General features: G+C 32.4%; 1 protein-coding gene across 1 annotated transcript in view; it reads right to left on the reverse strand.

Annotated features, from left to right (window-relative positions):
- Positions 1-11,768, reverse strand: part of ASCC3 (activating signal cointegrator 1 complex subunit 3) — a gene marked incomplete at its 5' end in the record, with an annotated part of 187,260 nt that extends 175,492 nt beyond the window's left edge. The window contains one exon of the mRNA XM_017889813.1: positions 11,689-11,768. Coding sequence (XP_017745302.1) covers positions 11,689-11,768 — 80 coding nt within the window. The remainder of the gene's footprint in view (positions 1-11,688) is intronic.
- Positions 11,769-13,129: the final 1,361 nt, after the last annotated feature.

The raw sequence follows: 13,129 nt of genomic DNA on the forward strand, positions 1-13,129 counted from the left end.
ATTCAGAGTGAGATGAGATGACACGATCAGGTGTAAAACATGTGAATAAAATAACACAGGCTGGGAGGAGGGGCTCACGCCTGTAATCCCAGCACTTTGGGAGGCTGAGGTGGGTGGATCACCTGAGGTCAGGAGTTTGAGACTAGCCTGGCAAACATGGTGAAATACTAAAAATACAAAACTTAGTCTATACTAAAAATACAAAAATTAGCCGAGCATGGTAGTGTGTGCCTGTAGTACCAGCTACTCGAGAGGCTGAGGCAAGAGAATCGCTTGAACCTGGGAGGTGGAGGTTGCAGTGAGCCGAGATTCGCCATTGCACTCCAGCCTGGGCAACAAAAGCAAAAACTCTGTCTCAAAAATAAAATAATAATAATAATAATAATAATAATAATAATAATAAATAACACACACACAGAGGCAATGCTCTGTATATGTGTGTGTGTGTCTGTATATCTTGGCTTTCTTGAAAAACAAAGGAGAAATTAAAACTGCAAAAGTCTAAAAATTAATGAAAACACTACATATCATAATAGGACAGAATAAAGTTGCACTATGAGAAAACATCATACCTGAAATACCGACGTAACTAAAGAAGAATATGTAGTAAGTGAATTAAGCATCTAACTCAAGAATCTACAAAAATAAAAATAAAACAAACCTAAGGTAATAAAAAGGAAAGCCCTAATAAAGTTAAAATAGAACCAATGATTTAAAGATTGTGAAACTGAGAAAAAAATTAACACTCTTACTTTAAAAAGAAATCAAACAAAAATAGACAGTGGTCATTACTGACTAGAGAAGGAGCTGGAAAACTATGTGCCAACTGCCTGCTTTTGTAAATAAAACTTATTGGAAAACAGCCATATCAATTTGTTACAGATTGTCTAAGGCTGCTTGAGCTATAACAAGAGGGCTGAATGAATAGTTGTGAGAGAGATCATATGTCTACAAGCTTAAAATGTTTACTATCTGGTCTTTAAGTAAAATAATGTGTATAGCTGTACACAAGTACAACAGCACAAGCACAAGACCCAATGTCAGAAAAATGAAAATACCACAATTTAAATGAATATAAAAGAAATAATACTACAATTTAAAAGAATCAGAAAAGAATCAGAAAAGAGCACTTTGTAAAATTCAGTGCATTTCACTTAAACTGTTTGGAATGGATGATTTTCTAGGAAAATATTGTTACTAATATTTATCCTAGAAGTGACAGAAAACTTTATATATAATGATAAAAAAAAAATGAAAGAAAATTTAAGAGTTAAATTTAATAGCTGGGCTTTCAAATTTTTAAAGATGACTATTAAGAGACTTTAGAGGACAGAAACAGAACACTTAGACTGATTCTACAGGCGACTATAATGGCACTGATATTAAAACCTGACAAAGCAGAAAAGTGAATACAATAACAATATCTTTCTTATAAATATTCATCTAAATAGTAAAGAACTTTAGAAAACAGAATTTATCAATACATTAAAACAAAATGCCACAACTAAGTATTCTTCAACCCCAGAATGCAAGGGCATTGCACTTAATATATTAACATATTTCATAATTCAAAAAAGAAAGAACATTATGATGGCGTGCAGACATTGAATTTTGACACAAGGCTACATTCAGTCCTGATGATTACAGATGACAATATTACATCTCAAACTATGCTTAATAGAAATTCAGGATATACTAATTAAAATTAGGGAGTAGGCAAGGTTTTTGTATCGCTATTGATGTTCCGACAAATGTTAGCCATGAGAAAATAATAAGAATTAAATACTGAAAAAGTATAAAGTATTTATTGTAGATTAAAGTAAATGTTTATTTAGAAAAACTGGGTACTGACTAAAAATATACTAAATAAAAAATGAAGATTGGAAAAGATGATTAGTCTCAAAATTTATATTTTATAAAGTATCTTTTATGAAAACATTTTTTCTTTTCTAATATAATGTTAAAATATTTATATTTATATATTTTAAAAATGGAAGAAATATATTTCTTTTATTTAATATAAAAAATTATCTTATATTATAAATTATATTTATAATTTTATAAAGACATATACACTATATATACAGATAATAACTCATAAAATAAGTGAAAAGTCACATTTATAAGAGCAAAAACAGAAATAATAAGAGGCAAGATCTATATAAAGTTTTATAATATTACTGAAGAACATTCAAGAAATAATATATTTAATTTTGAGATGGGAAAACTTGATTTGGCAAAAATGCCATTTCTCATTAACTAAATGTGTAAAATCAATGCACTAACTCAACTAAAACAGAACATGATTTCCCGGAAGGAATACTAAAATTCATCCTGAAAAGTAAGACTGAAAATTTATCCAGGAGAAATTCTACAATTGAAGAATAATCAGGATGTTTAATCCAACCAGTTATGGAGAATTCTACGAAAACAAAATAAGTAAAACAGTTTGATAAACAAGAAGAAACAATAAGATCAATGACACAGAAGAGAAATTTTAGAAATGACCCAAGTAAATATGCGAATATTGTATATTAAATTTTTTAATCAACAGAAAAAACAGTATTTAGGAAAAGATGATGGGCCCACCACTATTTGGAATAAGTTCCAGAAACATCAAGTATTTAATAATAAAAATAAAATATAAGGCTTGAAGAAATCACAGATGAAGTAGGTGTATAGCTTTTATATGCAAGACATAAAACCCAGAGACCATAAATAAATTTTCAGAATTTCTACATGGTAAAAAATAATCATAAACAAACAAAAATAAACATCAAGGGTTAAATAAAAAAGTTTATGTAACATGTATGTACTAAACATGTAGTTTAGTACATAATGGGCCAAGATTATGAACAATTTAAAGAGTAGGAAATACAAATAGGCAACGTAAAAAATGCTCAGTCTCACTCATAATTAAAGAAATGCTAACCAAAATAATAATGAAGTACCACTTTTTGCCTGTTAATCTGTTATAAACTTAAAAACGTTAATACTACCTAGTGCTGGCAAAGTTATGTGGGGTAAAGTACAGTCTTCTCATGGTATTCGTAGGGGACTGATTCAAGGAACACCATCTCTTCCCCTGTAGACACCACAAACCATGGATGCTTAAGTCCCTTATATAAAATGGTGTGATATTTGCATATAATTTACACAGTCTTCCTGTATACTTTAAATCATCTCTAGATTACTTATAATACCTAATACAATTTAAGTGTTATATAAGTAGTTATACTGTATTGTTTAGGGAATAATGACAAGAAAAAGTCATCTGTGCATGTTCAGTACAGATACAACCATCTTTTTTTTCCCCTAAATTCTTTTAATCCACAGTTGGCTGAATTCATGGAACCCATGGACATGGAGGGCCACCTGTAACAACTGCTGGAGGAAGTATAAATTGGAACAATATCTCCATTAGGCAATTTGGGGTCACTCATCAAAGTTTTAAATGCATGTAGTACATGATAGATAAATTTCAGTGCTAGGAATTTTTCTAATGTATATCATTGCAAGAGTAGGAGTAAAAATGTGTACTGCAGCATTGTTAACAATAAAAGGTAACTGGAAACAACAAAAGTATCCATCAATAGAGGATTCAGTAATTGAATTACTGTAATATCCATATTGTGGCATATTATACAGTTGCTAAAAGACTGAAACCCATCTTTCTGAGTTGATTTGGAAAGACCTCCTTGATATATTACTAAATGAAAAAGAAAAAGTGCCATCTGCCACTCCCTATTACTCTTTACATTTCAGTCATTTTGACTTGTTTTTCTTATTTGCTTCAATGTGCATTTTTTTTTTATGTACTTGTCTGTACATTTTTTTGAATACTTGTCTGTCCTCTTTTGCTTTGTCAACTCGTAGCCTTCAGATCAGCTTAAATGTCACTTTGTTGATCAATACCATCCTCTAATACCACGGTCTAGATCAGATTCTCCAACTCAATTTTTTCTTAGGACTTTATCCCTCTTTATTATTTATTTCAAATGTAATTAAAATCAAGTATTTAATTAGCTGTTCAGTCTTTCTGTCCTTCCAGAATATAAGCTCCATAAGCGTAAAGGGATGACTACTTTTTCCTCCCTAAAAGTATTTCCACTTCCACTCAAAGCAAATATTAGTCTACATATAATATCTGCTCTTACCTCCTTCTAGGAGCCTTACTGTATTGCCTGGACTGGAATATAATTTCCCAGATCTCATGTAGTAAGGGTACTGGATGATAAAGTCCATTGTGCTAATTAAAAGCATTCAGGCAAGATCTGGATGACGGAAATGAAGAGATAACTATCTCCTGCTGTACTTTTCTGGCAAGCAAGATTTTGGAGACAGAAGGAAGGGTTGAAAGTTTTAACGGATGTACTATACATTCAAAATTTGGTTTTCTAGTGTGTTCATGAATGTTGGAAGGCATCTGTAGTAATAGCTGTGGCTTTTTAACTGCTAATCACCATCATGTAACTGGTTAAATTCAAGAGCTGTAGTAGTAACCCTGAACTTCTACTCCTCTGATTTTACCAAATTTCTAGTAAGTACCTAATTTCTTATATAAATTCTTTTCTATTTAAAATGTACCTAGAATGGTTTCTGTTTCCTTTTACTAAATCATAACTGATACATGTGTCTACTTCAATCCACTACAAACAGGTTTACAGCACTTTATTTATATTGATACCCATTGATCTATTAAAGTGACTGGTAACCAGCTTATACTGAGTAAATATTTGCTGAGTGACCATGACGAAAAACAGTTTAAGGCCCATGTGTATATAAAGAAGTCACAATCACCCAGACTAGCCTAATCCCAATAACTAATTTCCATGTTATTCTGTGCTAATTATGCATTTCAACTTGGGAGAAAGAAAGTGCCATTTGCTCTGTTTCATGTCATATTCCTTGAAAGATGATCCTGGTTCCCATATAGGCTGACCTGATTATTAATAGAAATAAGTTGGCATTCCAGAGAGAGGACCCTAATTAGAAAAAGATAAATCTTATCTAAAATTGCATTATTTTAATTCATTTGGCTATCTGTAAAGAGAAAAATTAAAAAAATGAATCACAATATGAAATGTTTTTGATTTTAAATTTTATCATTACACATCTCTCTATCCCTAGGAATTTATAACATTATTTATTAATCTGATGTCTTTAGAGTGCTTCTGCTACTCAAGTATTTTCAAATGAGTGAAAACAACATTCTAATTAACATGCTTTTCAAAACAGCATGATTCCTTAACAAGATGTATTAATTTATTGTAAGATATTTATTCTATGCTTCTAAAATGCATCTTAAAGCACAGAAACGAAATTTGCTACAATCAAAATTACCTGTAATCAAAATAAGAAACAAGGATACAATTTCAATGCTGTTTACTATGTTCTTTAAAAAGAGTCTCACTTATTCAAAGTGAATAATGTTAGACCATATGTTAGACTACATTGAAATGAACACATTGGCCATAAAAATGTCCCTTGTTTGGAAGAAAGTGAATCCTACTTTTCAGTACGTGAATTTTGGTCACACAATTTGACTCTTCAACAATGTTCAATAGCTTCTCACTGAATATAAAGTCTAAAAGCCTAGGCATGGAATTTGAAGTCTTCCATTGTCTGACCATGTCTAGCCCTCCATGCACCGTACATTCCGGTGAATAGAGAACATTCTTATTCTCCAAATAAACCCAGAGTTTCCCTTTGCCCGTGTTCTCTTTCTTCTCTCTTTGGAATGTCCTTTCCCTGTTGCTGCCTATTGAAATCTAAAATTACTGGCTTGAATTAATCTGCTTCTCTTTTACATTTCCTCTGAACTGTTTAATCTTGGTGTATATTAACTTTTCTTTTAATCTTTCCTTTGAAAATTCCCAGGTTTAGAATTTCAAAGTTAAAAGGTCTGGAATAAGAGCCTTGGCTTGGCTTTTAAAATCTATTGCCAAATTTTTTTAAAAGTATTGATCAATACCACAGAAAATCTCCTCAAATCACCTTCAGAATTGGGTACTATTATGTTTAGATTTTGATAATATATTGATGAATATATGTTACATAATTTTTTAAGAATTGTTTTTCATCAAAAGTTTGTTTACCCACTTTATTTCTTCTTTTTGCTTATTTTCTCCCTGGAAACTTCATGTTTTAAGTTATTAAATTTAACAAGTGTACATGTAAAGACATAGATATTAACTAGTCTGTTGTTGCTCTTCCTAATATTTCTACCAACCTTATTGCTTTTTACAATTCAACATTATTTTTTATTGTTCCAAAGCATTAAATTTAATTTTTGTCACATCTATTATTGTTTAAAACTGTTGTCTTTTTCCTCTTCAAAGCTTATGGGTAAACATTTACAGAATTTCTACCCTGTGTTAGGCAAGGTATATGTTACCTTATTTATTACAGAATTTTTCTTTTTCTTTCTTTCTTTTTTTTTTTTTGAGACAGAGCCTCCCTCTGTCACCCAGGTTGGAGTCGCAGTGGCGCGATCTTGGCTCACTGCAACCTCTGCCTCCCAGGTTCAAGTAATTCTCCTGCCTCAGCCTTCCCAAGTAGTTGGGACTACAGATGCATGCCACCATGCATGGCTTTTTTTATATTTTTAGTAGAGACTGGGTTTCACCATGTTGCCAAGCTGATCTCAAACTCCTGACCTCAGGTGATCTGCCCACCTCAGCCTCCCAAAGTACTGCGATTACAGGTATGAGCCACCACACCAGGCCACAAAAATCTTAAAATATAGGTACCATTGCCACTTTGTACGTGATGAAATGTAGCTTGAGGATGTTAAAAAGGCAGAATGTGTGAATCAACATTAAAACACAGGTTTGCTTAGATCCAAAGTTTATATTTTATATGAGGTTATCTCCCTTTGAAAACAGAAAAGTCATGTTCCCAAAAATGCAATTAAGCAAACAGTTGTTTTTTTTTTTTTTTTTTTACAATTTTGTTTCATTTTATTTAAATAATACTAATAAACTTTTGACATCCTATGTGGTGGTAACTGACAAAAAAATTATTATATTAGCCTCCAAGAGGAAAAGAGGTTGATAAGATATGGCAGGGAAAGAATAAACTCTGTGAAGATGACATTTTGCATATATTTAAAGTAAAAAAAAAAGTAACAGAAAGAGGGCTATTAACCATTCCTGCTACCAATAGTCTGTTATGCTATCTTTAGTTAACAGATACCATCTCTTCTAGGAAGAGATGATTCTTATTTTACTTGGGCATAGGGACACTGAAGCTGCTCAAGCAAAAATAAAGCAAGCTGTAATAGTAAGCATCGATAACTAAATCAAATTGGCATTGATTCCAGTTGCCATTGATTTAGGCAAAGGCTAAAGCTGAACTTATAAAAACAAGGAAATGATTGATAGATCTACATAATAAAAAGTCAGAAAATTATACTTTAAAGCAGCTTGAGGGTACATATTACTATCGGATTCTTCCTATTGCTTTAACTGACACAAGGCTTATTACGTGATAGAAATTCTAACTAAAAGACAAACTCTTAACATCACTGATATATGTAAAAATACTGAACTCACATCAGGGCCATAAATCAGAAATATACGGTAAAGGGATGGGTGGGAATACTCAATCCAGTATGAAAACAGTTAAAGCCTGTTAAAAATTTGTCCCTAATGGAAAAAATTGATTTGACTGAGATTTCAAGTAAAACAGAATCTGAAAATTCTAACTGAAGGATTCATTTAACTTAAAATTAAAATCACAGTGGAAAACAATGGCTTAATAACTAAAATATATGCATCTTTAATTATATACTTACTTTTATAAACATACACTGCTGCTATTCCTTGAGGTATGTTCTATTTTATAGAAAACAGTGGTTTCTTAAGACACAATCTTTGTGGGGGAGAGTATAAAAGTAGTAAGTGAGACCGGGCGCGGTGGCTCAAGCCTGTAATCCCAGCACTTTGCGAGGCCGAGACGGGCGGATCACGAGGTCAGGAGATCGAGACCATCCCGGCTAACACGGTGAAACCCCGTCTCTACTAAAAAATACAAAAAACTAGCCGGGCGAGGTGGCGGGCGCCTGTAGTCCCAGCTACTCGGGAGGCTGAGGCAGGAGAATGGCGTGAACCCAGGAGGCGGAGCTTGCAGTGAGCTGAGATCCCGTCACTGCACTCCAGCCTGGGAGACCGAGCGAGACTCTGTCTCAAAAAAAAAAAGGTAGTAAGTGGTCACTATTATCCTTTTGCCATTTTGAAATTTAGTTATTAGTATATATATATTTTCTAAAAATAAATTTCTATGATAGGTAAAGTCTTATCATTGTTCAGTTTCCAAAATAATTTCATACATTATTCTATCTGTTTCTCATAGTAAATAACTAGACTAGGTATTATTTACTCCATTATTATTCCATTTGATAGAAGAGAAAGTACATTTCAGAAATGTTCAGATGTTCAAGGCCATAAACCTTCTACAGGTAAAATCACAACCAGACCTTTTTGTGAATGTGTTCTGTTGGTTTGGGCATCATTTGTACATCCTGAGATATTCCTGTGTCCTGGGAGATCCCCAAGCTCCATTTCTGAAGGTTAAACTACTCTTGGGAGACTTTCCTTTCCTTTCCCTACATTCTTGTTTCAGTGGACAAATCTGGAAATATAGGTAGTTTTTCCCCTGGGGGTGACTTTGATAATAAAGGGCAAAATTATATGAGAAGTCCTGAGGTGTAACTATTACTTACAGAGAGAAAAGAATCATTTCAGTTGCAGCTAAGGCATAGAAACAGACTTATTACATGCACATGTGCGTACACACAAATACATACACAGAAGGAGGATTTTCTTAATGGAGTTTTGTTATTTATACAAATAAAAAATATATTGTGTTAAATGAAACTGTAAAGAAGTGCTTTTAAAGATCTTAGTAAGTCAGGAATTGAGGTGATTACATTAAACACTTGGGGTAAAGCATCACTGTGGCATGGTAGGGATTAAGTCATATAACAGAAGGCATGAGGCTAAATTTCTGTGTACCATCGTACACAGAAATTTACCTTCTATTTAGATTTTTATTAAATTTACCTTCTAATTAAATTTTAATGTTTTAGGTTCTTAATTTCCCATTTTCAAAACATGGGAAATATATTCCACCACGATGATAATAGCTCCCTTCAAACTGCTAGAATGTTAATACCATTTAAGTTCAAAGGCACTTCAAGAAATACGAAGGAAGGTACCACTAGCACTAGACAAATACTCTTAAATTCTAGAGCTTTGAGAAAATATTAAGATGACCTTATCTTTTGGTACAATATGCACTGTGGAGGGTTTCACTCTTTAAAATCTCTCTTTAGGAGAAGTGAGGGATATAGTTAGGTTGAAGAAATGGAAATGTTCTTCTATTTTATTAAAAAAAAAAAAACCCCATGCCCTAAGGTCTTCAGAAAGTCCCAGATTGGATGTGATCTGTTTGCTTTGGAACAAACAGGACACAGTATAGTGAAAATGGTGGACTTTGGAGTCAGACTGTCTCAAATCACGGCTTCACTATTTAATATGAGATTCTCTGTGAAAATTATTTACTTTCTCAGTTTTCATTTCCTTATCTGTAAAATGGGAATAAGAATCTTAAAGGACAGCACAATGGTGCAGGTCAGATGAGAAAATTAAAGTGAAACATCTATTATAATGTCAGTCTCGGAAGAATAAAAGCTAAGAAAAAAAGTAATTCTGGGATACCTACTATCAGACAAATACTCTATGAAAGTCTGGGAATATAATGGTGAATAGGATAATGTTCTTAATAAATGTGTGTGCAATTCATTCTTCTTGGAAAAAAAAAAGTCCAATAATAGTTGGATCAGGATAAAATCAAGTACAATAAAATATTAAAAGCTATGATAAAAATGACTAGGGATTTTCAAATCTACCCAATTGTATCAAAACTTTCCATTTCTCTGTTATTTTTCTTCCAGCACAATGATCTGTGAACTTGTGCTTGGTAACATTGCCTTAAATAAACATCATTTGAAAATGTCTCCATATAAATTATTGTAATATGCTCTAGAGTATTTCATACTATATTTGATTCACACATATACCATATCAAGGGATAATACCAGAAATATCATAGGTTATAAGGATTGAATGAGTTATATACAGTAATAAAAACAATGCCCGACACTAGTGACCACTTAATAAATGTTAAGCATTACAATAACAACAATTAAATAATAAACCTGAATTATTTAAATTAGCAATAGTTCTCTGAATTGAGATGGATAAAGAAACCAGAAATCCACAAGATGGCTCTCAAGGTTTGGTTTTTAAACAGCATAGAGTTGTTTCATATTTCCAAAGAAATGAAACAAGACTTATGAATACCAACTTGACTTTTCAAAGACTCTCATAAATTCATGATTAATAAATAACTGGAAGGACACAAAGCTGTACAATCTGTACAATAAATGTTATGTAACAAAAGTAAAAAAATATAGAAAATGAATAAATTTTGTATTTCTAAACTGAGAGTCTGATTTTCAAAACAACTGACATCAGCTTAATATAGAATTTAAAATATCAATATAAAATGGTGAAATTTATAGTACAGTTGCAATTAAATATATTTTACTTGGATAATAAATATAAAAGGGCATAGCACAATGTCTGGCAGCTAGCAGCTGTTCGGTAACCAATCAGTTAAATCTTACATTTTATATACATATGAAAAATTTAAAGTTATCATTTTATGCCAACAGATTTTTTTTATTTCATAATTTATTTTCACAGCTTTAAAGCAGGAGTCAGCATACTTTTTCTGCAAAGAAACAGAAAGTAATTTATAGTAGCTATCACAACAACTCTATTCTTCTCCGGTAGTGCAAAAAAAGTCAGACAATAAAGAAACTGGTATGTTTATGTTCTGATAAAACTTTAATTATAAAACAGGTGGACACCTTTGGCCCAAAGGTGTCTTGATCTTGATCTAAATAATTACCTGATATAGTTAAATAAAATAAAATCTGATATAAATCTTAAGATACTACCAATACTCAAATTACCAGGAGGAGTGCTTCTTAAACTGTAATGTGTACAAAATCACCTGAGGATCTAGTTAAAATGTAGATTCTGGTTTGGTGAGTTTGGGTTGGGGCCTAAAGGTCTCCCTTTTTAACAAGGATGCAGGTGATCCCAAGACCTTTTTGTCCTTTGAGCATATGTACATTGAATAACAAGGCAGCTGTTTACAAACTTTTGGCTCAGAAATTCCTTCACATTGCTTAAAAAAAAAAAAAAAAAAAGCCTTACTTATTTAGGTTATGTCTCGTCAATTTAACCTAGAATCAAAACTGAGAAATTTTTAAAAGTATTAAATTATTAGAAGATACAATAATAAACCCATTAGGATGTTAACAAGGATATGGAAATTTAACTGCTTTTATTATTTTAACTATTATTTTAAAAGAGCAGGACTAAACACATTCAATTATAACCATATATTTAAAGGAATGATAAGTGTTACATCATACAAGTGAACCTTTTTAATAAAAGATCATTAAGTCAAGAAAAAAGTCAAGATTATTAACATCATAACTTAAAATTAACTCTTGGAAATTTAGTACTGTAGATCTCATTCACATATAAAATACCTGGGATATGTGGACATGTTTACCTGCTTTATTCTTGTCCTCCTTTGTTTCATTACCTGTTTTTCTGCAAGTAGATAGTCATGTCCCCCTTGGGTAGGAAAAAAGAACGGGATATGGCACAATTTTTTTGCTCTTTCTATTTAGAGACATAGCTGTTCTTACAGGGCATTTCGAGCATGTACCAAACACCAATCACCTGAAAGAAAGAAAAGCTGTTTATTTACTATCCAATTATTAAATTATAGCCTTAATAGTAGGCCTGGAATCATTTCCATTAAACAACTATAATTTCTCAAAACAAAAATCACCAACATTTATGAATTCTCAACATATCCTTATTTTAGAACAAAGGTGTATAAAGGAAAAAGGCAAGTTAAATAAAATTTAGCTTACAAGCTTGATAGACGTTTGTGGAGTCTATAAAATTTGGAGTTAATTTGTAGTTTCTCTTCTTGAATACATAATTTATTACATAATCATCTTTATTATAGAGCAGCATAAAAAAATATTTGGACGAGTTTTTTTCCTCACTGGAGATTTACTACATTCAGTTGAAATTTCCCAATTCATAAAGATTTTCAAGAAAATGAAAACAATAAAGAAAACTCTTCCTGGCAAAATCATGTCTAAGAACAATCATTTAAAATACAAAGGTTAGGGCACTGCTGGAGCATAAAAAGCTTTCTATAGAAGTACTTGGGAATTCTCTGTGCGGCAAAGCCTTCCTGTGGAATTATTCATGAGTGACTGAGGTTATCTGAATTACAGAAGGGGTGTGTGTCTGAATGCTGTGTCAAGCGAGAAGTGGGGAAAAAAATGGCATCTTCAGGGACCAGCTCACTAGCACGGTGTGAATACAAACTGAAAGAATTAGGGAGGTTAGCTGTATGCCTTTGCTGCTTGTCAGTAACCTGCCTCCTTCTCTGTAAGTTTCTTCCTTTGACCTCTACCTTCCATCACAATCAGCTCAATCCCAGCATGTTCCAAAAACGCCGATTAGTGTGATAAAAATTTTTATTTTTTTTCGTTAAGTCTCTAAGGCTTGCTTTATGAATCTGGGTGCTCCTGTATTGGTGCATCAATATATTTAGGAGAGTTAGCTTTCCTGTTGATGATCCCTTGTACCATATGTAATGCCTTCTTTGTCTCTTTTGATCTTTGATGGTTTAAAGTCTGTTTTTCAGAGACTAGTATGGCAATTCCCTGCTTTTTTTTTTTCTCCATATTTGCTTGGTAGATCTTCCTCCATCCCTTTATTTTGAGCCTATGTGGTCTCTGCATGTGAGATGTGTCTCCTGCAATCACAGCCAACCTATGGGTCTCAACTCTTTAACCAATTTGCCAGTCTGTGTCTTTTAATTGGAGCATTTAGTCCATTGACATTTAAGGTTAATATTGTTATGTGGAACTTGATCCTGTCATTATGATATTAAAACTGGTTATTTTGCTCGTTAGTTGATGCCAGTTTCTTCCTAGCTGATGGTCTTCTACATTTTG

The sequence above is a fragment of the Rhinopithecus bieti genome, unplaced genomic scaffold, assembly GCF_001698545.2.
Source record: "Rhinopithecus bieti isolate Rb0 unplaced genomic scaffold, ASM169854v2 scaffold_18624, whole genome shotgun sequence".
NCBI classification, from domain to species: domain Eukaryota; kingdom Metazoa; phylum Chordata; class Mammalia; order Primates; family Cercopithecidae; genus Rhinopithecus; species Rhinopithecus bieti.